Consider the following 25668-nt stretch of genomic DNA (forward strand, 5'->3'; position numbering starts at 1 on the left):
CGCTCATTTCAGAAGAAACCTTGGAACCTTAGGAACAACATCATGTGTTGTTTTTACCTACCTAGGTAGTAAGATGAATAATCACAATAGGTGTTAAGGGGCAAATCATGTCGGCAGCATGAATCGAATCTAGTTCGTCTTACCGACGGATATTCTCAAGTATTCCAGTTACTCTAAACATCTCGTCCCGGCAAACCGGTTAGACACATCCTCAATTCCAATAAACACCAAACGATCTATGTATGGTGGGCTTCATTACATCTCGATACTAAGGAATCTTCAATCTATCTTGCTTCACAGTCCTCATCGATGGTTATAGACTTGCGGGCCTATTTTGGGCCGCATTTAAGCCTAGCTGGCAGTTTCGCTTACGAGACCGTGGATGTGAAGTCATTTAAGAATGACTCCGTCGCACATGCATAAAATGATGATTTGGAATTCGTCTACTCTGCCATGTGGTCACTGCCCACGAGCGCCTATACCTGACGGCACAATTAACCGATCTATTGGGTGGGAACTTGGAAAGAGAAGGCCTGACAAGCAGCCTCAATATAGAGACGACAGGATAGTTAGCCATAGGTAGATACCTCTCGTCTGACAGGCATCCCCACGCCATGATATTGTCACAAGGTTTGGCAACATGTTAGTCCAATGAGAAAGTCCAGGCATTGTACTAATATCTGTATCTAGCGACGAGACGAATCAGATAGACGATGGTCTATGTTTTCTTCGGTGATGACGACACTAGCATGTGCGTTAATATTAATTCCTATGGTATGGATGCCGGACGAGGACTTAGGGAACTCCTTGGCGCTGCTTCCTCCTCTCTACATTAGGACCGAGATTTCGACCGGATATAGTGAATGGCGGGCGCTCCTTCGGCACCCTAGTTGTCTAGTCATCTTCGCCGCACGATCGGTCGTGAGGCTACCTACCTCCTATTTACCTAGTACCTAGTAGATGATACATTTCCGTGGGTCGATCGGCCATCGACAGCGTCGTGGGTTGGCCTAAACGTCGGATCTTAACTCTGGCAAGCATACCTAGGTAGCTTCATGATTACCTATTACAATATAGAACTTGACAGAAAGTTCATGGAGCGCATTAAATCGTATCTACCTAGGTAATCAACAAGAACCATGCTTAACTCACACACAAGCGATCTAGAAGCATACTCAGTAACCTAATCAAACTTAACCACTTGGCCACTGAACCAGCCAGGGCAATCAGGGCAATCAGGGCAACTAGGGCAAGACAACCAAGAACACATGTATAGGGGCATAACTGTCACCAGTGGCAAAACATATCTACTTGGTAGTCCGAATTTGCCTAGCCCCATAATTTCCTGGCACCAGATGCGGCTTGCTGCTACTCTGCCATTTATCGCCGTTCTATAATTGGGAGTTGTAAATAACCGGGTAAATGACATACAGCCAGAAGGGGTCGAAGGAACAAGCCCAGGGAATCAATCAACCCTCGGAACTATGGCTGCCCATGATCCCAAATGCGGAAATCGAGACAATCAAAGTTGGGAAATGATCCTAGCCAATCGTTCTAGTATTGCCCAAGGCGAGGAAATCTTCGAACGACTTCTTCGGGCTCGGCAGTTCGTAGGCGCTGACCCGCGAAACCGCCCTCCTACGAATCATACAAGTAGGAACAGGCATCACGAAACTTCCCCAGGTTTTCAGCCCCCGGATTCTACTTCGTAACCGTGCTCCTCAAAGACCACAGCTAACCATCTGTTACTTCGTCTAACGTCTCGTCCGATACTCCTAAGGCTCGTCGACTAACGTTCGAGGTAGAATCAAGTCACGATGCAGCTGACTTCCCTCGCTGCCGCAGCGCTCCTAGCGCAAAATGCCGCCGCCCAATTCGGTGGCAACACTATGCTGCGATTCGCATGCTCTCAGTTGGTCGTTGACCGTATCGACCCCCTGGTAAACCCCGGCATGAAGTACACTCCTCACCTTCACCAGCTGGTCGGTGGAAACTCCCTAAACGTCACCATGGACCCCGAGGTGCACGACCTGGCTGCCTCGACCTGCACGTCCTGCACATTCAAGGAGGACAAGTCCAACTACTGGACCGCCGTCATGTTCTTCAAGGCCAAGAACGGAACATACAAGAGAGTTCCTCAGGTCGGAAACGGCGGACCGCAAGGAAAGCTGATCAACAAGGGTGGTCTCGACCTCTACTACATCCCCAGCGGCAAGGTTACCGCTTTCAAGAAGGTAAATTCTTTTTTAACGAATTATCTTTTTTTTGAGTCTTGTCCATCTTGGAGCTTGCAGGTGTCTAACGAGAACTAGGGTTTCCGTATGTTGGCTGGTAACGCTGCCAACACCGATGCCACCAAGGTCCAGAGGGCAAACATCTGCCATCGATGCTGGTTGTCGCCCAACGAGAACACCTTCACCGGTGGTGCTCCTTGCACCGGATCCGACACCGTCGACATTCCCAAGGGCCAGAACTGCAAGATGATCCGACAGACCATCCTCTTCCCCACGTAAGTATTGAAATTTAGAATTTATCTAGTATATAACCTCCGAAGTGTCGGATCGTAAATTTCTGACTCCGACGTTAGATGCTGGGATGGCAAGAACCTCGACAGCCCGGACCACCAAAGCCACGTCTCGTACAGTGCCGGCTCCGGTGCTACTGGTGGCGGTGCCTGCCCCTCGACTCACCCCGTCAAGCTCCCTCAGATCATGTACGAGCTGATGTGGAACGTCACCGAGTTCGCCAACAGCCCCGACTTCCCGACCGACGGCTCGAACCCGTACGTCTACTCCATGAACATCGGGTAAGTAAAGAGATCTCAATCCTTGCTGGCTGATGGGGAGATTGCTAACGAATCATAGTGGCCCTGCTGCCCACGGTGACTACCTCTTCGGCTGGGAAGGCGACACGCTCCAGAAGGCCATGGACAACATCGGCCGCTGCGGTCTTAACACCGACTGCGCCACCGCCGGCATCCACGCCCAGACCTCCGACCAGTACAGCTCCTGCACAATCGATCAACAAGCTCCCGAGGATGTTGACGGCTGTAAGTACCTCTTTCTAATTCATTGATAATGAGTAAGCAATGTATACGTATATGTACTGACAAAATACAGGGCTCTCGGCTCTCCCGATGGGTGAGATGGCCATTAAGGCTTAGACGACGTCTCCTGAGAAGTGTGCGAATGGTGCGGGATAAATGGATCCTACAGCGAAGGTTGAATTGCAGTCAAGATAACATCGTCGATGAAAACCTCGCTGGTGGGAATGGATGCATTCATTTACACGTAGTTTAGTGTCAATGTTTGTTAAATTTGTTAGAAGTTAGCTGTTGTCATCGACAATTTTCGCATAATTATACTCCATTTTGCTACCTGGTACTTGAATATAGTGATATACAGGGAGATACAGCGGGGGCGGGGTAGCTATACAGCGGCTTGAATACATAGTGAGATATAGGTACTAGGTACCTAGTACTTACAGCGAACAACCACATCTCGAGAACCAAACTCAACTCAAATCTTAATCAAACACTGTAGTATTCTGCTTCGAATGTGATGTCATGAGACATCGCGTTCCTGATCGATACGACAATAACCAACCCGGTGAGCATACTCGGTAAGCCTGCATCATGATAGTCTACTTGGACACAATTAAACAGAACACATTCAAAGTAACCCAATCAATTTAAAGACTTGTTTCTCCCAGATACCTAGCTGACCTAACGCAGACGCTCTATCCTTTATATACACTATGAACGGTACCTGATCGAAAGGGAATCTGAAAGGACAATAAAAATTACCTAGTACTTAGGGCGCCTCTCATCTCCCATCCAGTCTCAACACCGTCGCCCGCAATACCCGCAAACTCGTATTTTTCACAGTTCAAGGCGGAATACCTCTCCGTAATTTTAACTCCCTCGGCGATTTGTATGTAAGCGAAGAATTTCTTTACACGTTCGGTTAGAAGGGGTTCTCAAGTCTCAAAAGAAAATAAATGTTTTTCATTATCTAATAAGGAAATCCGCCGACGCCTCACCTCGATTCATCAATTCATCAACGCACGCACTCACAAGTTCCGATCTACGAGGTCCTGGAACGCCGCGTTGCCCGCAGACGAGAAGTCGTGCTCCCAGTAGTTGAATAGATCGTGAACGTTAAGCGGGCTAGACTCGGACGACGGTTGGCTGGGTTTGGTCCTGGCGTACGCGAACGCGAGGCGGTTGCTTCCGGCCGGGTTAAGGCTCTTAGTCGTCGTGCCGGTGGTCGTGAACTGAGTACATCCCGTGCACTTGGCTGTGAATTGCCAGTGTGTACCGTTACTCTTGGAGCCCTTCTTGAGTAGCTGTAGACTGCCAGCGGTGTAGGCTGTAGGGGCCGTGTGGGAGCTAACGTATGTCAGTTCCTTCTTTTGGTATATATTCCGTAACACTAGCTGACCGGGCAGAGAGATGGGTAGCATATATACTACCTACTGGGTAGGCACTGGGGAGGTAGTAACATAATATCGACCACTCCAAGTCCAAAAGAGAGTGCTCTAACTTACGTAGCGCGACGGATGGATGTCATCGAACTAGCTCCATTTGCCCAACCGATCAGTAAAGGGTTATTCGTCATGGAACCGCCCCAGGCAACGCCAACCCAGCCGGCGGATATCGGGGCAACAACCTGGAGGACGACGTCGTAGGGCTGGCCGGAGGTAGCTGGGCTCGGGATCGCGACGCGGAAAGTAATATAGGAAGTGCCTGTCGTGATCGGGGCGTTGTACTGAGAGAACGAGAACCCAGTGTCAGGGTCGCGATACACGTCGGCGTTTGTTTCGGATGCTACATGTGCGAGCCGCGTGATGCGTACGTTAGCTCTTCAGTTCCACGGCTTTTCATCTTCTCAGCTCTCACGATAGTTCTCCCTACTTTCCCATTTCTCCATTCGTCCAATCATACACCCATTGGCTCATTCATTGCTTTCAAGGTTATTAAAGGTGTATCAATGGTGGGTAACGTACCGAGGCCCAACAGCGTGGCCACGCATGCTAAACCAAAGCTAAGACGCATCTTAGTTTTCTATCCTTAGACCTAAGATGACATGTTAGAAAAATGTGCAAAATCGTGGCCTCGGTAAGATCTTACCTATAACACGTGCGTGACGAGAAGCGGCACTATCGAATTGATGAGGTGGTAATATAGAGCCTACAGAGACCGGCAGAGATAGGGGGAGTTCACATGTCCAAGGTGATCTGTCCTAGGCAGTTAAGCAATTAAATATATTCGTTGAGCGACTCGGTATTAGAGCGAGTTTCACCCCGGATCTAGGTTCAGCAAAAGATGCGCGGTGACATAACAAGGAGTGCGGGCCGGGGTCCGTAGCAGCGAGTAGGCAGAGGCAAGCTTGAACCGCGTAAACTGAGAGATCATCGAATCGTCTGTGAAGCATCTACAGTGCTTCGAGTCTTGGCTACATCCACGAGCGCGATGACAAAAAGCCTCCGTCCCGTGGAGAGCACTTTGTTCGGAATACGGAAGGCCGTAATAGGTATCAATTGGAGAAACAAGGGCCGAGGGAATGGCTGTTAGGGTAGTAAAAGGTGACGTTGATAGCGCGCCGTCCATTTAGCCGCATATTGGCTGGCAGGGGGGATAGCTGGGACCATATCAGAGCCGGGGCAAAATGCGCCACGAGTAAAAGGAAACGTTTTCCCTTTCTACCCGTAACCTCGCTCCTGTTAATAATAGCAGAGCGAATGGCGTCCCTCCTGGGAAGATACCCTAGGGCTTGGTTGCGTGGGGAGCCCAGAACCATGTAAAGATAACCTCGTGCCTGCAGGCTAAGCATGCGTCGGCTCCCGAAAGGGAGGGCTCGGTGGCTGGCGAATAGACCAAGCAGGTGCGTCATATTTCAAATCCTTCCGTCGCACGCAAGACGTATCGTGGCATTTTTTATAGTTGACTAAGTTAGTCCGCCTCTGCCAAGCTCGTGGAGACGACGTCCGAATACTCGCTCTTACCTACGTGGTAGCATCGTGAGGTTCAACGGGAACGCGATCACAATTTCCGAGAGCCAGATAGTTCTTGTGGATCTTTCGATAGGTACGCTCCGCTTCTTGGAAATGGTCGTCGTTCAATTTGTAAGCTATTTTGGGATCGAGCTAGGATCAAGCTAGGATCAGGCGACGACGAACAGCTCCGGTCTGGACTTCAGGTCCGAGAGTCTAGAGTCTAGATAATTACCAACAAATGCTATTTCGAAATTACAAATATGCGGAGTAGAGATAGCTCCGCAGCTGCTCTGTAAATTGATAGATCCGAGATCCAGGGAACCGAGCTCCTCTGGTTCGTGATGGTTGGCTTGGGTTAAGTTATGGCTGCTTGATTGGTCACCGTCGAGCTTCGGTGCCGTATTGCCTTAAAGAAACATGCAGTCCAACCCCCTCTGAACGATAGTTATGCGAGTAATTTGAGTTAAGCTTACCTTGAGCCTCCTTCGTATCTTGGGTAGGGTGTGATCGGTATGACAATATTAGAATTGGAATTATGATGCCGGAGATCTCGCGAATCAGAGTCTGGGAAAGACATGATGGGCTGCTAGGTCATTTATCAGACCGTGTCCTATTCTGGACACGTTTTTTCGTGATTAGATCGATGAGGGTTAATGACGTGGTTCTGGAGGTAGGGGGTTTCTGTAGATTTCTATGGGATTCTATGTGGCGGAAATGGTGGCGTTAGATGCCAGTTGCAAATCGTAGAGGTCCAATCCAGTGTCTGTACAGATGGAGTTAAAGATCAACCTTGAAAGTCGTTTCTCTATATCGAGTAACTAGTATCTAGTATATACCTTGGTAGACACCTGAGTAGATACTTGTTACTGACATTGGAAACTTCCGGGGTTGGAGCAGTTAGAGCAGAAAGAACGTGTTGCCGATGGGCATGTTCAGAATTTCTGTGCCTAGATTGTACAATAGGTAGGTATGCTCATTAGAATCGTTTTCGTCCTCGGCGGAATCCATGGATCCGATGGATAACCAAATTCCTAGAGCCTATAGCGGAAACCGAAAGTTTTCCAATCCGACACATCCTCGTAATCCTCCGGTCTAAGTTGGACTTCGTTCACAGCCTCGGTCACGTTACGGGAATCGACAACGTCGACTACCTTACCACCTCCAACTGCACCTGACGCTCCGGCGCTTCCTTCGATTCCCTCCTCTCGTTGTCTTCGCGTATTGACAAACTGTAGATAAAGCCTAAGGACCGCGGCGAGACATACTACTAAGGCATAGCAGATCATGATAGCGCGGAATGCCGTGTCGTAGGTAGGTTCCTCGGTAGATTTGAATAGTTGAGGGCCGACAATACTATATAAGTTGGCGATTGGTTAGATGAGGATAGCACGAATATAAATAAACATATATAGGGATATAGATTAAAATAAATTGAAAAATATTGAATAAAAAACTCTTTGGTTTCGACTTACTTTCCAGTACAATAAGCAATAAATAACATTGCCGTCATTGTCATCTTCTTCGTGACGCCGCGATAATTAGATTGGATAAGGGACAGAAGCAGGGGCAGCGCTGCCGGTCCCGTAGATAGAAGAAAATATCCGAATAGGGAAGCGCCGTGAGGGATCGAGCCTCGTTTCCCGATCAGCGCAGAGCCGACAACGGGCGGGATAACGATCAGACCGATGAGGATACAATTCAGCGACCGGAAATGTCCGGCTAGCCACCCGGTTCCGGAAATTGCCATGACGGAAATCAAAGAATAGGGAATATTAATAAGTGTTGACTGAAGCGACGTAAATCCAAACGAGGTGATTACTAAGTTGGCGAAATTCTGAGTACCGCCGTTAGGGATTTGGCAGAGTAACGCGATAGACCAGATCAACCACGTCTTGGGATCTTGTAGACACTCCACGGTCTGATCCCATTTCCAGGTAGTTTTCTCCGTGCGACCTGTACCGGCTATTACAACCCTGTCGCCAGCCCATTGCCGTTCTTGAGGCGTCAGAAACGAAGCGTTCGAAATTGTGTCCGGCAGTAGAAAGAGTACTCCAAATCCGAGTAGGAACGTTGCAATACCGAGGACGATGAACATCCAACGCCACGGATGGACGTTATCGGTGATGTGACCAAGTCCATAAGCAAGGAGTGATGAGACGATGCCTGCTAGAGTCAGCATCTCAATATTCATGGTAGCGTACCTTAGGTACTTTCGACTCACCGCCGACAGAATTCCCCGCAAACCAGATGCCAGTCCTCGTTGGGATCTCGTCTCGGGTATACCACGTAGATGTGATGAACATCAAAGCTGGGGAGACGGTCGCTTCAGCAACGCCGAGGAAGAACCTCACCGTGATGAGACCACCGAAGTTGGTGCAAGCGGCCGTCAAGGCGACTACCGCACCCCAGACAAAAGCGTTGACAGCTAGATATTTAGCGATCGGCAGGCGAGCGATCAACAGAGTGGTGGGATAAGCCCAAAGAAAGTAGCCAAAGTAGAAGACGCTAGAGACCCAAGAGTAATTCGACCCTTTGAGATGAGTATCCTGCCTTAGACCAAACACTGCGGCGCTGGATAAAATAGTCTTATCCATGAAATTCAGGGCGTAGGTAAGAAAGAGAAGCGGCATGATGCGCCAATCGATGCGCCGTAATATACGACGAGCTTCATTCTTATCGATATTACCAACTACATCGTCGCCGGCACCGTTAGACACGGCGGCTACCGGGATCTCCTCTGCAGAAGTCATAGTGGAATAATTTTGACAGCGACTTGACTCTGGATGAGCAGTTCGAAGCAACGGCTCCTCGTCGTGTGGTAATTCCATAGTCTTTGTACTATAGTAGATATCGGCCTACCTACTAGTGAGGACCGGGATGGTAATCTTTAGCGAATCATCGGGTTCGTTTCCGAAGTCGATTCTGATCGGCCATTCCCGGCGTTATTAAATGCAGAGGTATCTGGTCCCGATAACGTCTTCCTAAGCTAAGAACGATAGGTCATACGCGTTCCTATGAACCGACCTAAATACTGCATAGTATAAGCAGGTAGGTTTACATAGTACTTAAGGCTCAAGGCTGTATCATCTTGATAGTAATATCGATGAATAAGTGCCCAGAGGGTAGAGTGCGATGTTTCGATGTTTACCAATTTATAGCATGGATATCTGCTACAGGTGCACTAACCGATGGGGGAGACCTAGACACTAGCGGGCTGGGCTGTTGAAAATTCAAGAACAAGAATAAAAGGCTTCGATAAGTTTCCACACTATATCGGTATCGTCGTAGAGTATTCGTAGCGACTACCTATGCATTCTTGTTCTTCGATTGATGTTGTATGAGTTTACAAATCAATTAGAAGACGGCTCAGTCGCGGTGGAAGCGTACCTACGAAGTAGAAGTGGGATTTCAGCCACCCATTTTAGCCACATTATCATTACATAATGCATATCGTGGCATTTCAGGGCGATATTCGTGCAAGGAAATATGCCAAGTTCATTTACTCATAAGATTTTTAGAAATAGTACTATGTACCTAAGTATGGATGTCAATGGGCTAATGGCTATATAATTGTATATGGGTAGGTACTGATTTACAATTTACATAATGAGAGCTACTTACCTTCAACTCAATCACCTAGTGTAGAATTTGCGTGTCAACGAAGTTAGCTATTCTCATGGCTCCATCCTCGGAACGTATTACGAACCGCAGACAACTTGGGACCGATTGTTCATATAAGGGGTCGTCATAGTTTAATAGCATACCGATGATTAGATGTGTCCCAATTACATCCAGTAGGCCCAAGGAATACTCACAACAAGAGTAGAGACTGAGGAGAATTAATCATGTAATAGCATGTTTAACCAGATACATCTCCTACAAGCGTTAGGTATCCGCTCACCATCTCTTAGGTGCCGACGCTCCACCGGACGTGAATGTCCGACTCATGACGTTGACTTTTGACCTCTCTTTCTCAAGTTTGGCTAGTCCAATCCTATCCGTAACAGGCGTAGCATCGATGATGCTATCGAACGCGTCGTCGCCATCAACGTCTTCTCCGTTGTCAGAGTCTGGCTCTGCGTCGGAATCGACTTGGTACCTTTGTGGCTGAGGTGGAGGTATCGCCTGCGGTTTTGGTTTCTGGTCGACATCGCCTGAGTTGGCAAACGGTTTGGATGCTAGGACCTTACGTCGGATTTCTTCCATCGCGGCATCGTCGTCGGTGTCGTCTGAGATGTCAAAGGGATCCCTGCTTGCTCCTCCTTCCGACTGATCTTTTATGTCCTCCCCAGGTTTAGGCCATTGTGTCGGTTTCTTACCAAGATATATTCCATCGACACCATCTTCGTCCCCACCTTCATCTTTACCCTCGTCATCACTCTCATCTTCATCATCATCATCATCCTCCTCGTCATCGGAGTCGATAATTTCCCTGCGATTGACATTGCCTCCCTTCCATAAGTCGTCATCATCCGCATTTTCTCTACTCTCGGCATGTTCGCGTTCTAATCGTTCCAACCACTCTTTCTCAGTCTTGATAACTCCCTCCTCATCAGCACAGGCGGCATACTTCTTCAATAACTTCGAGTTGATGTTTAAGAAAGACTCTCCGTAGTTAAATGGTCGTAAAACTTCCTCCGCCCAATCGGCATGTCCGCATATATAGAAAGCGGCAGCCAGCGCCTCGACGCAGTTTAGACGGAAGGGTTTACCATAGTTGACGGTATTTGCAGCGACTAGATATGGCAGCAACCTCTCGCATTTACCTCCGACCTTATTCCATTGAACTTCCCCCGTTCGCGCCCACGAACATTCGACTACCGCCGCACCGTATTGTTCCATCAATTCTTTATCGGCAGGGGAGATCTTGTGTTTTCCGTTAGGAGTGATGATGACGCCGTTATGCCTTTGGCCGAGGTGGAGATCGCGCATGAGACCGAGTCTTATGAGCTTCTTCCCCGAGCATCGTTTCGGATCGCAATGGTTCAGGTCCCAGCAAGCGGCTTTGAAAGGAGGTTGAGAAGAGGTTTGTTCGGAATCGTCATCGGCTAGACGGGCTCGAGGGCGGGGATTGCCATGGCCTTTTCCACCTCTCGATGAGAATTTATCTTTCTTGTGTCGAACCATGCTGTCTTATGTGATGGGAATGCTAGATAGATGTGAAATAACCAATTGTATCGAGTTAGGAAGATTCGGTTGTACAATAACCTTGGAAGTTGTAAAGTCGTGCAGTCGTACCTAGTACAATGCACAGTTGCAGTCGCAGTCGCAGTTGCACAGTTCCAAGGTAGAGATTTTCAACTCTAAATCTCTAAATGTCTTGATGACGGAACGTGGGGCACACGACACCTGAACCTTCACCTAGGGCTGTTAGGTCCGCTACGTCGGCTCTAAACCGTGGAAGCTGTGGCGGGGCTTGAGCTGTGCTACCGTTGCAACCGCTAAACGGTGAATTGTAATCCCGTTCTTGAAATTGCCAAATGAATCTGATTGGTCAAGCACCTTCCAATTTGAATAGAGACTTCAACGTTACGTCAGCTCCTCCGCCGCGCCGCTGCCACAATTACAGCGTATGTGCCACATTAAAAGCGGACCTATCAGAGTGGGATGCCTCCGGTGCTGCGTATTCCACCAGTTCCATCAGCCTCCAAGACTCTAGTAGCCTTTTAGTGGTGTTCCAAGTCGAATGCTGCCAATAACACCTGGTGATAACCCTTTCGAGCTTCAACATCACTAACGACATAATCTGATGTCGATGAATAAGAGGCCAATCGCTCGATCCCGCATATCCCACCTAACCCAAATGTATAGGGACGGATTGAGGCCCTAAGCGCATTGCATTAGGCGCGATTAAGAATAAAACAGATCATACATATCAAGTTTCTGCCTTTAACGCATTTAGCTGTGACGACGACTTACGGCTTTGAAACATGGAGGCCGCCTCCGCTCGAGCGGCCGCGAGGGACCGATGGAACGAGTTGGGTTTTCCGAGACCTTCCCAGCTTCAACGATTCATAGCTAGCGCTTGTAGTCCCGAAAATTACGAACCTAACCTTGCCCTGAACCTCGAAATCTCCGACCTGATCAATAGCAAGAAAGGCAGCGCACCCCGCGAAGCCGCCGTGTCGATAGTTAACTACGTCAACTCGCGCAACCCCAACGTCAGCCTCCTGGCCTTAAACCTTCTCGACATATGCGTAAAGAACTGCGGATACCCCTTCCAGCTTCAGATCAGTACCAAGGAGTTCCTGAACGAGCTTGTCAGGCGCTTTCCCGAGAGGCCACCTATTCGTTATACCAAAGTCCAGTCTAAGATACTGGAAGCTATCGAAGAATGGAGGAGCACGATATGCGAGACGAGCCGGTACAAGGAGGACCTGGGCTTCATCCGGGACATGCACCGGCTGTTAAGCTATAAGGGTTATCACTTTCCCGAGGTTCGAAGGGATGACGCCGCCGTTCTGAATCCGAGTGACGTGAGTGGGGTGCACTGCGGCGCAGTCTGTCTATACGTGTTCGTTGAGCTAACTAGCAATTGCAGAATCTCAAATCGGCGGAGGAGATGGAGGAGGAGGAACGAGAAGCACAATCTGCTAAGCTTCAAGAGCTGATACGAAGAGGAGCACCCGAGGATTTGCAAGAGGCCAACAAACTTATGAAGATCATGGCCGGTTATGATACGAGGTCGAAGACGGATTATCGAGCAAAGGCGGCTGAGGATGTTGGAAAGATTCAAGCCAAAGCGCGCCTGTTGGAGGAGAGGCTTGCTACTTTTAAGCCAGGCGATTCTATGAAAGACGGAGACGTCTTCGAGGAGTTAGCCGCGGCACTCCAGAGCGCGCAGCCCAAGATTCAGAAGATGTGCGAGGAAGAGTCCGACGACCACGAGGCGGTAGCTAAGTTGTTCGAGATAAACGACAGCATACATCGAACGGTCGAGAGATGGAAGCTTTTGAAGAAGGGTGATATAGAAGGCGCCAACAAAATCGCTCAAGGCGCACCTGTTTCGACGACGTCGGCAGCGGCCGGGAAGTCTGCATCTACCGCAAACGAGTTGTCGTTGATCGACTTCGACGCGGATGCTGCGGCAAACGGCGCTGCTAACAACGGAGCTGGATCAAGTTCGCAAGCAGGCGGTCTCGAGAATGACCTACTGGGTCTTTCCTTAGGAGACAGCGGAGGCTCTTTCGGTCAAGGCGGTGGGATCTCTCTAGGTTTTGGATCAAATCAAAGTGCGTCTGCTGCCGCTTTCTACTTGGAAATGTGAACTAACCCTCGTCCAGATGTGCCGGGGCCTGCTTTACTTTCGTCGATAACCCAAAATAGTAGTGCAAAAGGACCAGCATCGAGTCCGACTCCTCCGCCGCATTCCCCCTTTTCAAGCTTCACTTCGCCTCCTACAGGGTCCCAGTCGAATACTCCGCAACCGCATCTGTCTCAGCAATCTTCGTTTTCTAGGCCGCCACCTCAAAGATCTCCCGCCAACGATCCTTTCGCAGCTCTCGCCTCTCCCCAATTCATGTCTAAGCCAGCCACTCCTAAGCCTGCACCTGTTGCCGCGACAGCCGAAGACGATGAGTGGTCATTTTCCTCGGCGTTGCCTCCTGAACCTTCCCTCCCCAAGGAGTATCAAGCACTCGTCAAGGATGGTGCACTCCAGATCCAACTCAGCGCATCGCGACCGCCTCCACAAGGCGCCCTGTACCTAGTATTCAGCTTCTCTAACACCACCGCGGCGCCCATAAGCAACCTCCACTTCCAACTAGCCGTAACGAAGGTGAGAATGTTGACATCCTAGACAAAGCACCATACATTATATCCCCTGTCCCCTGTCCCCTTTAATATATCCCCGTAATTTAGGATATGGTACGAATATAAATGACTCGAAACTAACCGATCAACCACAGGGCTACGAACTCCAACTCCAGCCGCAGACAGGCCGCGCTCTACAACCCAAGCAGAATGCAGGCGTCACCCAGTCCGTCCAGGTCTTCCACGCCGGCGACAGGTCCAAGAAAGTCGAAAGCATCAAACTCAGGTGGCGTGTGGCGTATACGCTCGGCGCTGAGCAGAAGAGCGAGACTGGCGAGATACCCGAGTTTAGCATCGCGTGAACGGACGAAGTCGCGAGATGTCATTGGAAGTGAAGTGAGTTAGTGTTGAAGTTTTGATGAAAGTGGGTGTGGAAGTAGGCGTGGAAGCAGGCTTCAGAGTGAGTGAGGGTAGGTAAAAGCGAAATGAGGGTTAATAGTAGATTCAAATGAACAATTCTCTACTGTGCTCTGCTCACATTTGCTTTGATGACTTGACGGGGGATACATAGGTGTAAATCTATTGAGATTCCTCTAGATGACCTGCCTCGAGCTCGAAATCGTAGCGAATGGCCATAATCCGCAACGGTTGTTCGGCTACTAGGTACTTATTCAACTCTCAACTCTCACCAACTCATGACCCCTTTCTAACGCCTCGAAACTCAACCATTTCCAGTAGATAAGAGGGGATCTCATGAACGTTATATACATAGTACAGCTATATCCAACCAACCTCAAACAGACAACGCCATCGATGCATGAGATATAGGACGTCTACCATATAGATAAGTATCATAGCCGTCTATCGCCGCCGCGTATCACCGCTGATGCCTGCCCGATGCCATCCGCCCTTTAATGCTTTCCGATCCATTAAATACCTACCTAGGTAGGTACCTACCAAGACAAGACGTATGAGACCAGCCTCCAGATGTACAGTGATTCTTAGTCCACTATAGTTTTCGATATACAATATGCGGCATATCGTACAAAGAAGCTCATCTAATCTCTTACCGAAGATCTCCGCCATTTTATTCACCCAGTGCAAATCGTACGCCGGCAGTTCGGCGCGATATAGTGCAATGCGATAAACTCCGGTGCAATTCGGCACAGTTCGATGCAATTCAACATGGCCAACCCAACTAGAAAAACCTCGCTGTCTCGACTCTCTCGTAAGACTGGATCACGTCGCCGACCTCGAATTCTTGGAACTCCTCAAATCCGATACCGCACTCGGTGCCCTTCTTAACCTCCGTCACATCTTTCTTGAGATGTTTCAGTGTCTCCAGATTGCCTATTCCAAATGTTAGCAGATGGTGGGGGAGAAAACCCGCACGAGAAGTGACGGATGGGGTAGAGGGTATAAAGTACCGTCGAAAATAGGCTCCCCTTTCCTAACCACGCGGAACGCGCCGCCCTTCTCCATCGTCCCGTTCCTGACCCTGCATCCCGCAATGGTCTTATACTGGCGACCTTTAATATTGATCGGGAAGAGCTGAAGCACCTCCGCCTCGGCGAGGACCTTGAACGTGATCTCCGGGGCGAGGTAGCTGCTTAGGGTCGCCTTAACGTCGTCCACCAGGCGATAGATGATCGTATGGTCTAGTATCTTTACGCCCTGCCCCTCCGCCATCTGCTTGATGTACCCCGGCGTCTTGGTCGCGAAGTTGACGATGACCGACTTGCTCATCGCCGCATGCTCGACGTCGAACTCGTGGATGGGCCCGGTGCCCGAGCGCAGGATGCGCGGTCTCACCTCGTGGCTCCCGAGCTCGAGGATCGACGCCTGGACCGCTTCTACGGACCCGTGGAGGTCGCCTTTGACGACGAAGTTGACTATCTTCGTGCCGTCCTCTTCCTCTGGGAGGGCTTCGTCGGTCTCGCCTGCTTCCGCTAGCTCCTTCTCGCGAGCTCGCTTTTCTTGGAGGAGCCTACGGGCCTCGGAGATTTCTTCGTGGGCGGCGGCTTCCTTTTCGCGTTCGCGAAGACCTTCGCGATACTCTACCGCGCCCTTGACTTGTCCTTCGTCGGAGCCTTGGATGACCTGATCGCCTGCGGCTGGGAGGTCTTTCCATCCTAGGATCTCGACCGGGGAGCCCGGAGGTGCTTCGCGAATCTCGACGCCGGCTTCGTTGCGGATGTGTCGGATCTTCGCCCACGTTGTACCGGCGGCGATATAGTCGCCAGGTCGCATGGTACCTCGTTTGACGAGGACGGTAGCTGCTTTGCCGATCGACTTTAAGCTGCTCTCGAGAATCCAACCCTCCGCGGGTCCGTCCACCTCGGCCCTGTGATCTAGAATCTCAGAGAGGGTCAAGATGTTCTCCTCGAGGTCGTCCATGCCCTGGCCGGTCTTTCCGCTCACGCAGACGACTTGGACGTCTCCGCCGAAGTCTTCGATCTCGACATCCTGTTGTGCGAGGTCGCTCTTGACTTGGTCTATCCGTGCCCCGTCCTTATCGATCTTGTTGATGGCCACGATCATCGGTACCTTGGCCGCACGCGCGTGCTTGATGGCTTCGATGGTCTGGGGTTTGACGCTGTCGTCCGCAGCTACGACCAGAACCACTATATCGGTGACGTAGGCACCTCGTTGCCGCATCGTAAGAAAAGCGGCGTGTCCTGGAGTGTCTAGAAACGTGATCGGTTTTCCGGAAGAGAGTTTCACGGAGAAGGCGCCGATGCGTTGCGTGATGCCTCCGTGTTCTTGGGCCGCGATGGACGATTTGCGCAGGTAGTCCAATAAAGTAGTCTTCCCGTGATCGACGTGGCCCATGATGGTCACCACCGGCGGACGGAGCGGGAGGGTCGTCGGGTCCTTCGGTGGCGGGCGAGGTTTCAGGTCGAGTTCTTCGCCGGCGTCCACCGTCGGTTCGAAACCGTACTCTTGCGCGACGAGGGCCGCCGTCTCGCCGGCCATGAGACTTTCCAAGGATACTCCCTCAAAGCCTAGCTCGCCGAGCTGGGTCAAGAACAGTTTCGGTTCGATCTTCAGTGCCTCGGCCAGCGCTTTAATGTTGATTAATTCGGGTATCCGGATAGGGATGGGACCGACCCTCTCGGCCTCGCGTTGCGCTTTGGCCCGCGCCTTCATTCGACGTGTTTCTTGGTAATCCTCGTAATCGAATCCTTCGCCGTCGTCGTCGCTGTATCTTTTACCACGCCGTTGACGTTTCTCGCGGCGACCCGGGTTGTCCTCTTCTTGTTTTCGTTCGAGGCGAGACTGTCTCCTTTCACGATCACGGTCGCGGACCTTGCCTTTCGATTCTTGTTCGAGGCCAGACGCCGCTGGAGATGATGCAGGTTCTGGCTCTTGCGGCCCTTCTTTCCTCGATTGCAGTACACGCTTCGCCTCTCGTTCGTCTTCTTCATCTAGTTGTTTTCCCCAGTCATACATATTCTTAGGATCCGATGCTTTTTCCTGATGCTCCCCCATGGCAGCCCAAGGGTCGCGAGGCTTAGACTGCCCCAACGCTTGTCCCGGTGCGTTGGATGCATGCGGCTTCGTCACCTTTTTATCCTTCACGTTCTTATCCAAGGCCGCCCAGAAGTCTTCGCTATTAGGCTTTTCCGGGGTTAACTTCCTAGCTAACAAGCCCCAATCTGATCCGCCAGTGCCCCCGAATAGCTGTGGGCGTTGTGAGGTTTGGGCTGGTTTTGAGACTTGTGGTACTGGTGGATGTTCTGAGGGTTGTGAGGTTTGTAAGGATTGTGGGGTTTGCGGGGTTTGGGCTGGTTGCGACGGTTGCGACGGTTGCGAGGGCTGCGAAGGTTGCGAGGGTTGCAAGGGTCGTGAGGATTGTAGAGGCTGTAGTGACCGTAGATGCCGTGGAGGTTGTGATGGGATTATAAGGTTATCAGTCATAGACTTTCCTATCGTGGACGTCTTTCTTTCAACACCGACAGCACCTCGCATTGACATCCAGGGCTTCGTTCCAGGCAAGTTTTGAAGGGTTGGTATCGCGACGGAATCGCCGGTAACCTTCGTCGAAGACCTCGGAGTATCAGCATTACTTGTTGTAGTGCTAGGTTCTTTCTTAATAGCGTTATCTTCTAGAAGGTTTCCGAATATGCGAGTATTAACCCTTTCCACATTACGCTTCGGAGGGGGTACGGGGTTGCTCAATGTCCTTTCTATCGCTTTCTGCTTTTCCGGATTCCATATCAGTCTCGGCCCGTAGCTAGCTAGAATAGTCCTGGATTTTGGTCGTTCGGGGATTTGTTGGTCTTTTTGAGCTTTCTGGATTTGTTTGGCCTGCTGTTCCTGTTGTGCCTGCTGTGCTTCTCTTTGCTGTTTTTCGAGGAGTCTCTTGCGCGCTATTACCTCGTGCTGATCTAGTAAATCATCGTGTTGAGATTGCGCAGGAGCCTTGGATTGGCTACCCCAACCACCTCCCCAGCTACCCCATCCATCATTGTTCTTCAAACTCCTCGTTCCGGAAAGTTGTCGTTTGCTCCGTGGCGTCGCCGTCCGGAGAGAGAAGCGGTGTTGGCAGAAAGCGCATATTGAAGACTCTCGCTGTAATAGTTTATTAGTTACTAGGTACTTAATTGCAAACCTCAAAAGAAAATAGGATGAGCGAGGTTATGATCATGATCAAGACGAGTACAATGAGTAGATTCTCACCTTCGATAAGCTCGCTCTCAGCATAATGACAAAGATTGCTTCAAATCGCCATGCGACAAATTTGAAGTTGAAAGAATTCCAGATTCAAGAATTCCGGCGGGTCGTTACGGCGTAAAGAGAAAAAAGTTCCGTATTGCAGTACGCCACATCTCCAACCCATCAGTTTTTTTTGGTGGGGCAAGGGCTACCTGTACCCGGGGACGTGAATCCGTTAGTGTGTCAGCCACAAATATCCAGGGGTATGGCAGGGTAGCAGGGGTAGCTTCAGCCACATCATCCCTTTTCATCTTCCATCTCGAAAATTTACGAACATCGAGGTGCCAACATCATCCCCTATCTGCCTAATTACATCCATGATACTGTCGCGGCATCGATACATGCCAGTACTAGGCTGCTAATTTATTAGTTTTCGAGCAAATAATAATCACCAATCATTACTATGGTCCGTCAAAGGGGTCAGGGGAGGTCGAGGCCCGCCAAGAAAGACGGGAGTCCTCCGGCACCCTTCAAACGACCTCCGGAGGTCCTACAGCCTCTCCTCGAGACTTTGGACGAGAAGCACGTGTACATCACGCACGTTGACTCCCAACCGGCGGATTTTAAGCGCAAGATCTTCATCGTGCCCGTGCTCATGAACCTAGGAATTATCGCGCTCTTCGCGTATCGCGTGTACTACATACTGCCGTACTACTTGCAGATCTTCGCGTCCGTGCTAGGCTACCCCAACGAAACTACCATGGTCGTCGACGAGATGGAGTGGGCCGAGATCGTGCCGGAGGTCGCAAAGCGCACCTTCTCCTTCTTCCTGGATTTCTTACTCTACATCTTCATCGGACCCTGGCCTATCAACTTCTTTCTCGCCCAAGAGGATGGCAACCCCGTCATATGGCGGTGGACCGTCGGCTTCCGAGATCGCGAGATCGTCGTGCGCCGGAGTAAAAGATGGGACGAGACGAAAGGAGACGTCGTCAACGATGCTAGTGCGAAGAGCTTGTTCGTGTCTCGGATCGGCACGGCGACGTCACCGATGCTGCTTAACGAGAAGACGGGTTACCTTCTCATGAACGCCGACTGGGACTTGGACTGGGCGGCTATGGTCGACGCCACCACCATGGTAGACAGGAAGATGGCTGCGATCGAAGCTTTCAACACCGTCGTCCTAGTGCACCACGAGGAGCACGGATGGCTGAGTGTCGACATGAAAGTCGGTGGGAATGCGGAGGAAGATGACAGGAGACGGCAGGTATTCGCCTTCAGAGACGCGCTCGCTGCTGTTGATAAGGAGGATTTATTCTATCGGTGGATCGAAATCATCCAGTACGAATCGACACAGCCGGGTGGATTTGGACCCGAAAAGCAAGAGCAAGTTGCAAAGCAGATCAGGGAGATGTTTGAGAAACAAGATATCAACTTTGATGAATTCTGGAAAGAAAGTGTAGGTCAGGATGTGCCAAGTAATCCAAAGGTATAATAGAGACCTAGGTACCTAATCAAAGGGGAGCATGCCAAAAGGAGCATGCAAAGGGCGAAAGGAATATATAGTGTGGTGTAATGGATCGTTTCGCTGTAGAGTCACGACCATAATCTCTAGTAGATGTCCATGATACTTCTCCATTAAATAGACTTATAGACCACGTAGTACGATATACTACATATTGTACGATCACGATAACCTTGGTAACTCACCCTCACTCGGAAGCTAAGCGATTCTTTAATCAGTATGCAGATTAGGTGCCTACCCACAAGAACACCAAGAGGATTATTCTTGGTGTTATATGTCGGTTCGCACAATTATTAGACTTATAAAAAGAATTACCTTATTCTCAGCCAACACACACGCACGCACACACACACACACACAGAGAGAGAGAGAGAGAGAGAGATGCAGGCAGCTACACAACGTAGAGCAACAATCTGTATGACGAGGCAAGGTTCTGGTTTGTATTCAATATGCACGGCCAGACACAAGGCTATGCAAGGTATGTTGACGATAGCCAACGGGAAGTACTAGGTAGATGGACAACTTCATTTAGCTCGTCCCTTCTTTCCGGGCTTGCCTAGAGCAGCCTCTCGCTTCTTGGACTCCTTGGCATCGATCTCGGCCTTTCGCGCCTTCTCGTGAGCCTCGCGCTCTTCCTTCTCGGCCTATAATTAAATGTTAGCATATTATATACTACCTAAGAACATAGTAATATCGCCTGTGATGGTACGAGTAGTTACGCACCTGCTTTCGCGCGGCCTCGGCATCTCGCTTCTCTCGGATGAGTCGCAGACGGGCCAGGTCGGCCTTAGCTTCGTCTGTCTTGCCTGCTTCGTGAAGCTTGCGGTACTTCTCCTTAGCCTGCTGGGCCTCCATAGACTCGCGTTCCTTTCGGCTCATGGCAAGTTTCTGAACTCCTTCGGTAACGTCTTCGACGGCATCGGATTTGGGCGGAGCCTTAGCTTGGTTGCGTGCAGCCTTGGAGTGGTTAGGATTAGCGGGCATGCCGTCGTCCTCGTCTTCTTCCTCTTCGGAGTCGGTGGGCATGTCTCCGACTTGTACGGGCTTGTTCTTTCTGGCGATGGCTGCCTCCTTCTGAGCCTTCTTGGCCTGCTTACGCTCTTCTCGGGTCAATTCGGACTGTTGTTGGGAGGGACCAGCGTCGGAGTCTTCCTCTTCTGAGTCTTCTTCGGAGTCCTCTTCGGAATCGCTTCCGCTCTTGTCTTTTTGGGCATCTTCGCTCCACATGCTAATCTCGTTGCCTTCGGCGTCGAGGGGTCGAAGGTCACGAGAGAAGTGTTTTCCACCTTTGCGACAACAAATTAGCGATTAAAAATTCGTATGATGAGGAAACAAGACGAAGGGAAGACATACCACCTCGAGTGAACTTCTTGAATTTGCCTCCTCGGCCACGAGAGTTGGCTCCAGGTGCACCGCGTCCAGCCATGATGAGTGATTGATGTGAGAGAGGACGATGAAATGATGAACGTGAAGGATGGCGGGGTAGCTTATCGAGTCACCCTTGAATGCAGGTTTGCAGGTTTGCAGATTTGCAGATTTGCAGGTTTACTGGTTTCGATGTTCCAAGTAAATATTCTGCAGGACGGGATCGGTTTGACTTTAATAGTAAAATCTAGCTGCGATCTAAATTTCACCAAGTTTGTTGCCAAGGTTACGAAGAAGTTTAAAAGGACAAAGGAGATGGCAACAAGTTTTTGACGTAAATATCGGATCGAGTCAAACGTCGACGAAAGAGGGGCAAAAAACAAAACATAAGACTTGCAGGCGGTGATTCCAAGTTACAGTGCCTCGAATGGATGTACACAACTGATTAGCGCCAGTGTAACGCCTTCAGGGCTGCATGTAAGAATTAGAACCACTAACATCTCTGACATCCCACCTAGATGGCGGGGTAATCCAATTGTTAGGCTCGTTGCGTTACCCGTTATTTAGATTATTTTTAATTGGCCGAGATCAGACTAAGCTATACCTTTTTCGACCAGACCCAATCCACATGCCACTTCACCTCATGTAAGCGTTAAAAGGACGTCTCCTGTAGGTCACAGGGGTATTGTGGCTGTACCCGGTAGGATTAGCAGGATTAACATAATGCCGCTTAGACGCGATCGCGTTTGGATCCACCTATTTTATTCCAATAAAATGAAAATTTTCGACTCCTCGCTTTTTCTTCCTTTCTTTTTCCTCCTCAGACAACCATCCTTCATATTCACTCTGGCTTTCGTCACTCTTCGGAGTCTCAATGGCAGGTCTTGGAGGGGAAACTGGAGGACAGACCGAATTTCTTCGATCACTTACCCTTTGGCCCGTTGCAGTTCTTTCTGCCGTTGGGTACCAGAGAAATTATTGCATCGATACATCCCTCTCAGCAGAGTCATAATCTGACTTGCAGTGATTTATGAGTCAATGCGGAGACTTCTATGTTCTTGTGGATACTACTTTCCATGTTATCCCGCCACGCTGACTGGGTGCTACCATGTGCTACCGTGGTGGTATCGGAGTTCCGTACGCCACTCAAGCCATTCATATCGATCTAAAAATGACCTGTCAAGCCTACGCTTAGCAACCAGCCCCATGCATAAATTATCTTGGAATATTTCAAACCTAAATTGATGATGATAGAAATGCGGACAAAGCCGAGTAGGTCAGGTGTTATTTTGTGGCCACCATAAAAGCTTTCCTTGAAGTCCGTATATAGGTATATAGTATACAGAGATCTAACACATCTAGTCCTTATGATGTATTACTAGATTTTGCATATGAGAGCATCTGCTAATCCTTTCCGTAGTATCCTTGTCTTTGTAGGTATATATGTATTGCTTCTTGCTCACCAGCATCGTGTACTATCAGCTGCATTCGCCCACCACGTCGCTCTAGTATCCCAAACATCGCATCATATGACGCTTCTTATCCCTACCATAGCAGCTGTCAAGGGTATGGTCAGTTGAAAGATTGAAGGACCAGTAGCCAAGTATCTAGAATGGCTCTCGCAAGATCAGAATTCTATCCAGGGAACCCCAAGCAAGCCGTTGGAAGCTATTGGCGGCTAGCCTGGGTGATAAGCGCAAGGTAGTTCCGCAAGAGAGGGGGCGCTTCCCGGCAATTCGCATCTCGATATCCCTTCACTGTGTACCTCATGTGGTCGAGGTTCTGAGATACCCAACTCGTGTCGTGCATTATGACAACCCTCGAGCTCCGGCTTCTGCCATTGACTATCCGTCATTGCTATTATATTCGCAGTTTCCACCATCTTCCTCGGAATCGGGGTGTGTTTCCTGTCCAGCCATACCAGTACGCTTACGAGGATGATAATGACGCCCATGATGACTGCAATGGCGATTCCTGCGATAGCACCCTGGCTTAAGCTATTATTGATATCGCCAGGCTCAGATGACGGGGAAGGGGACGGGGTAGAAGCTGAAACATTAGGTCCCTTTTTGACCAGTTCATACGTGTCTCTAGGTACTGTTTTGCTGAATATAGTTTCTAGGTCTTCGGAACTCCAACCCGTAGAAGGTGTGTTGAGGGTCGCATTTCCGGAAGAGCTGATGAACGTCAGTTATCTACCAAGATAAGTATTCGCGATTAAGGTATTCACGATCAGAGCAAGAAATCATATATAGGTACTCACTCTCCCCCTATGATAGTTGTTACCGAGAGTGGCACCGAATACTCCAAGTTAGGGTCGAAGCTCGTCCGCCAAGTATATGATGAAGTATCTAAGACCTTAAACGGCGGGTATGTCTTATTGCATCTTTTATTCAGTATTTTCCAGTTATCCGCGCCGGTATTGACTGTAATAAACCCCCCTGATACTATGAGCTGTGTCCCGTTCCACACATCGCACTTGGGCCGGTTACGGCCAGGGGAGTCAGGACCGAGCAAGTCTGGGTTGTGGGTGTCGCTAATTTTGATCCAACGGAACGAAGGGATGCTCAGCACATATACGTCGTCGTAAGCACGTCCGTTAAATTCGTCCCAACCCCCATGGATCGTGACCTGGAAGCTGGAATCGTCCGGTGCTACCGAGACGCCGGCGCAAAAGTCCGTACGGAGGCTGGGGATATCGCCGGTGGCCTCCTGCAGATACCATACGTTTGAGAAGATGTCGTAGACGAATATATCGCTGAAAGGTCGTTGATCCCAGTACCACTGCGCGGTCCTGGTACCTGGGTAAGCTGTCTGGTATCCCCCGAAAGCGAGAAGCACACCTGCTTGACCCTTTCTCAGATGCACCACTATTAATTGGCCAGGTTAGCAGGTAGATTCGACGATTCACCTCGAGGCGCTACTCAGATTATCAGGTACATACTAGTGCCTTTAAGGATATTAGGTCCCTGAATACCTGTGGTGGCGGTCTCGAAAGTCCACTGGGGTGAAGCGGAGTTGAAGGATTGGAATTTGACGGTGCCGTTATTCGTGTTATTGAAAGCCATCACCCAGCCGCCGGTATAGAAAGAGGTGCCCGTGCTTGGATCGCTAGCATATACGCCCTCGCTGTTGGTACCGAACGAGATCTTACCCCCTTGGACTTGGGCTAGGTTCCACGTATCGTCCGTCGTATTAAAAGACCATAAGGAATTATTTATCCCATCCGCGTCCGGTCCGATCATCCCGGCATACGGATACAGGGATGTATGATCGTAGAAGAACGTCCCGGCAGAGCCACCCCTGTTGTTTACAAGACTAGTACTTGGTAGATCGACCGAACCTAGCTGGGACATATCAATAGGGCCTGATACGTCAATCGTCTCGTTGAGACGGAGCCAATAAAGTAACGACGTATTACGCATAGTTTGTCCATCGTCGAAGGTATAATTGCCACTCGAGAAGAAGAAACGATCGCCTACGATAGCAGCTACGATAGGGGATGCCCTCAGATCAGTCATTGTACTCCCGAGAGACAACAGAGGGATAAGGAATATAACTAATAAGTACAGGCTAACTCACACCTATGGTTCACGATACTGCACAGGGAGCTGGCGTAACAGGTTACGAATAGTTGAAGAGCGATATAGCAGGACGATAAACGGATGATCGCACGTGGGTTAGGTGGACAACGCATCCTGGTAATAGGCTTTCCAGGAATACCGGATGAGACGAAGACATAGCTGCTGAACCATGGCGACTTGAGGAGTAGCCACCTTATCTAGAAGCTCATGTCTTAAACATTCCGGCCCCCGATCCAACCTAGCTGACATCCATTGGATGGATTGGTGGTATACAACCTTCTTATGTCCTTGGTCGGCACAGAACATCAGCCCTACGAAAATTCGGATGAATACTACTATCGTGACCGATACGATATCGAAAATCGTGGATGTAAGTGGCCGGTTTGGTGTTACGAGCTACTCAGCCCAGCTATGCAAAGCCTCACGTTTTGCAATTTTTATTGCGACCGAAGAAGAGGGAACTCCAGAAATATAATTGGTCATAATTGCTGTACGAGGTATGCAGTAGACCTTTAACGAATTGTTATTGGCCACGCCTTGATGGTTCATCCCTGGAATCTTCTGCCACTTCAGGGCACATTAATCAAAAACCTACCCTATTACTTGTTCGAAGGTGGTATCGTCGAGATGAAACATGATCTGTACATATGGTTATTTAAAGAAACCACTGGGCGGACATAGGAAGTTGTTGTGATACTAGGTATGTATCTGGATGATGTAAGATGGGTAGTAAGCATGTTAAAAACGTCTAGTCCCGTCTACCTCTAGGGCTATGAATGATCATAA

General features: G+C 49.7%; 10 protein-coding genes across 10 annotated transcripts; 4 read left to right on the top strand and 6 right to left on the bottom strand.

Moving 5' to 3' along the window:
* Positions 1 to 494: 494 nt before the first annotated feature.
* On the top strand, positions 495 to 974 carry GGS22DRAFT_173605 (uncharacterized protein). The gene is made up of 2 exons (XM_047962950.1): positions 495 to 630; positions 691 to 974. The coding sequence occupies exon 2, from the start codon at positions 721 to 723 to the stop codon at positions 955 to 957; it is 237 nt and encodes a 78-aa protein (XP_047814686.1). The 5' UTR covers positions 495 to 630; positions 691 to 720; the 3' UTR covers positions 958 to 974.
* A 168-nt stretch (positions 975 to 1142) lies between these two features.
* GGS22DRAFT_173608 (uncharacterized protein) lies at positions 1143 to 3415 on the top strand. Its single transcript, XM_047962951.1, has 5 exons — positions 1143 to 2234; positions 2313 to 2509; positions 2588 to 2806; positions 2865 to 3049; positions 3120 to 3415. Exons 1-5 carry the CDS (start codon positions 1818 to 1820, stop codon positions 3161 to 3163), a joined length of 1062 nt encoding a protein of 353 aa, XP_047814687.1. The 5' UTR covers positions 1143 to 1817; the 3' UTR covers positions 3164 to 3415.
* Positions 3416 to 3670: 255 nt separating this feature from the next.
* Positions 3671 to 5323, bottom strand: GGS22DRAFT_77118 (CBD9-like protein). The gene is made up of 5 exons (XM_047968059.1): positions 5132 to 5323; positions 5008 to 5077; positions 4549 to 4828; positions 4042 to 4390; positions 3671 to 3951 (listed from the first exon to the last, which is right to left on the bottom strand). The coding sequence occupies exons 2-4, from the start codon at positions 5054 to 5056 to the stop codon at positions 4072 to 4074; spliced, it is 648 nt and encodes a 215-aa protein (XP_047814688.1). The 5' UTR covers positions 5057 to 5077; positions 5132 to 5323; the 3' UTR covers positions 3671 to 3951; positions 4042 to 4071.
* A 1138-nt stretch (positions 5324 to 6461) lies between these two features.
* GGS22DRAFT_77112 (putative allantoate permease) lies at positions 6462 to 9330 on the bottom strand. The gene is made up of 3 exons (XM_047968058.1): positions 8219 to 9330; positions 7470 to 8160; positions 6462 to 7350 (listed from the first exon to the last, which is right to left on the bottom strand). Exons 1-3 carry the CDS (start codon positions 8823 to 8825, stop codon positions 7029 to 7031), a joined length of 1620 nt encoding a protein of 539 aa, XP_047814689.1. The 5' UTR covers positions 8826 to 9330; the 3' UTR covers positions 6462 to 7028.
* Positions 9331 to 9605: 275 nt separating this feature from the next.
* On the bottom strand, positions 9606 to 11376 carry GGS22DRAFT_173615 (DUF367-domain-containing protein). The gene has a single exon (XM_047962952.1). The coding sequence runs from the start codon at positions 11122 to 11124 to the stop codon at positions 9895 to 9897; it is 1230 nt and encodes a 409-aa protein (XP_047814690.1). The 5' UTR covers positions 11125 to 11376; the 3' UTR covers positions 9606 to 9894.
* Positions 11377 to 11834: 458 nt separating this feature from the next.
* On the top strand, positions 11835 to 14290 carry GGS22DRAFT_77197 (VHS-domain-containing protein). Its single transcript, XM_047968060.1, has 4 exons — positions 11835 to 12473; positions 12539 to 13229; positions 13281 to 13774; positions 13905 to 14290. The coding sequence occupies exons 1-4, from the start codon at positions 11928 to 11930 to the stop codon at positions 14109 to 14111; spliced, it is 1938 nt and encodes a 645-aa protein (XP_047814691.1). The 5' UTR covers positions 11835 to 11927; the 3' UTR covers positions 14112 to 14290.
* Positions 14291 to 14306: 16 nt separating this feature from the next.
* On the bottom strand, positions 14307 to 18532 carry GGS22DRAFT_173618 (initiation factor 2). The gene is made up of 3 exons (XM_047962953.1): positions 18433 to 18532; positions 15177 to 18324; positions 14307 to 15099 (listed from the first exon to the last, which is right to left on the bottom strand). Exons 1-3 carry the CDS (start codon positions 18454 to 18456, stop codon positions 14948 to 14950), a joined length of 3324 nt encoding a protein of 1107 aa, XP_047814692.1. The 5' UTR covers positions 18457 to 18532; the 3' UTR covers positions 14307 to 14947.
* Positions 18533 to 18741: 209 nt separating this feature from the next.
* Positions 18742 to 19979, top strand: GGS22DRAFT_173620 (uncharacterized protein). Its single transcript, XM_047962954.1, has one exon. It carries the CDS (start codon positions 18872 to 18874, stop codon positions 19901 to 19903), a length of 1032 nt encoding a protein of 343 aa, XP_047814693.1. The 5' UTR covers positions 18742 to 18871; the 3' UTR covers positions 19904 to 19979.
* Positions 19980 to 20351: 372 nt separating this feature from the next.
* GGS22DRAFT_173622 (uncharacterized protein) lies at positions 20352 to 21662 on the bottom strand (the record flags this gene model as incomplete). Its single annotated transcript, XM_047962955.1, has 3 exons — positions 21287 to 21662; positions 20657 to 21219; positions 20352 to 20577 (listed from the first exon to the last, which is right to left on the bottom strand). Coding segments are annotated over exons 1-3 (752 nt in total), but the record flags the coding sequence as incomplete, so codon positions are not given.
* A 1097-nt stretch (positions 21663 to 22759) lies between these two features.
* On the bottom strand, positions 22760 to 25487 carry GGS22DRAFT_77219 (uncharacterized protein). The gene is made up of 4 exons (XM_047968062.1): positions 24881 to 25487; positions 24243 to 24788; positions 23562 to 24168; positions 22760 to 23475 (listed from the first exon to the last, which is right to left on the bottom strand). Exons 1-4 carry the CDS (start codon positions 24993 to 24995, stop codon positions 22977 to 22979), a joined length of 1767 nt encoding a protein of 588 aa, XP_047814695.1. The 5' UTR covers positions 24996 to 25487; the 3' UTR covers positions 22760 to 22976.
* Between the last annotated feature and the right edge of the window lie 181 nt (positions 25488 to 25668).

This window comes from Annulohypoxylon maeteangense (assembly GCF_022496945.1).
Source record: "Annulohypoxylon maeteangense strain CBS 123835 unplaced genomic scaffold GGS22scaffold_22, whole genome shotgun sequence".
NCBI classification, from domain to species: Eukaryota; Fungi; Ascomycota; class Sordariomycetes; order Xylariales; family Hypoxylaceae; genus Annulohypoxylon; species Annulohypoxylon maeteangense.

Coding starts and splice junctions, on each gene's coding strand:
- GGS22DRAFT_173605 (XM_047962950.1), top strand. CDS start 721: ATGTTTTCTTCGGTGATGACGACACTAGCATGTGCGTTAATATTAATT.
- GGS22DRAFT_173608 (XM_047962951.1), top strand. CDS start 1,818: ATGCAGCTGACTTCCCTCGCTGCCGCAGCGCTCCTAGCGCAAAATGCC. Junction 2,235..2,312: donor AGGTTACCGCTTTCAAGAAG/GTAAATTCTTTT, acceptor AACGAGAACTAG/GGTTTCCGTATGTTGGCTGG. Junction 3,050..3,119: donor TCCCGAGGATGTTGACGGCT/GTAAGTACCTCT, acceptor GACAAAATACAG/GGCTCTCGGCTCTCCCGATG.
- GGS22DRAFT_77118 (XM_047968059.1), bottom strand. CDS start 5,056: ATGCGTCTTAGCTTTGGTTTAGCATGCGTGGCCACGCTGTTGGGCCTC. Junction 4,829..5,007: donor GGCCACGCTGTTGGGCCTCG/GTACGTTACCCA, acceptor TCGCACATGTAG/CATCCGAAACAAACGCCGAC. Junction 4,391..4,548: donor ACATCCATCCGTCGCGCTAC/GTAAGTTAGAGC, acceptor GACATACGTTAG/CTCCCACACGGCCCCTACAG.
- GGS22DRAFT_77112 (XM_047968058.1), bottom strand. CDS start 8,825: ATGGAATTACCACACGACGAGGAGCCGTTGCTTCGAACTGCTCATCCA. Junction 8,161..8,218: donor TGCGGGGAATTCTGTCGGCG/GTGAGTCGAAAG, acceptor TGACTCTAGCAG/GCATCGTCTCATCACTCCTT. Junction 7,351..7,469: donor ATTGCTTATTGTACTGGAAA/GTAAGTCGAAAC, acceptor CAACTTATATAG/TATTGTCGGCCCTCAACTAT.
- GGS22DRAFT_173615 (XM_047962952.1), bottom strand. CDS start 11,124: ATGGTTCGACACAAGAAAGATAAATTCTCATCGAGAGGTGGAAAAGGC.
- GGS22DRAFT_77197 (XM_047968060.1), top strand. CDS start 11,928: ATGGAGGCCGCCTCCGCTCGAGCGGCCGCGAGGGACCGATGGAACGAG. Junction 13,230..13,280: donor AGGTTTTGGATCAAATCAAA/GTGCGTCTGCTG, acceptor ACCCTCGTCCAG/ATGTGCCGGGGCCTGCTTTA. Junction 13,775..13,904: donor TCCAACTAGCCGTAACGAAG/GTGAGAATGTTG, acceptor GATCAACCACAG/GGCTACGAACTCCAACTCCA.
- GGS22DRAFT_173618 (XM_047962953.1), bottom strand. CDS start 18,456: ATGCTGAGAGCGAGCTTATCGAAG. Junction 18,325..18,432: donor TGAGAGCGAGCTTATCGAAG/GTGAGAATCTAC, acceptor AAACTATTACAG/CGAGAGTCTTCAATATGCGC. Junction 15,100..15,176: donor AGGGGAGCCTATTTTCGACG/GTACTTTATACC, acceptor CATTTGGAATAG/GCAATCTGGAGACACTGAAA.
- GGS22DRAFT_173620 (XM_047962954.1), top strand. CDS start 18,872: ATGGTCCGTCAAAGGGGTCAGGGGAGGTCGAGGCCCGCCAAGAAAGAC.
- GGS22DRAFT_77219 (XM_047968062.1), bottom strand. CDS start 24,995: ATGCGTTGTCCACCTAACCCACGTGCGATCATCCGTTTATCGTCCTGC. Junction 24,789..24,880: donor CAGTATCGTGAACCATAGGT/GTGAGTTAGCCT, acceptor CCCCTATCGTAG/CTGCTATCGTAGGCGATCGT. Junction 24,169..24,242: donor TAATATCCTTAAAGGCACTA/GTATGTACCTGA, acceptor GCCAATTAATAG/TGGTGCATCTGAGAAAGGGT.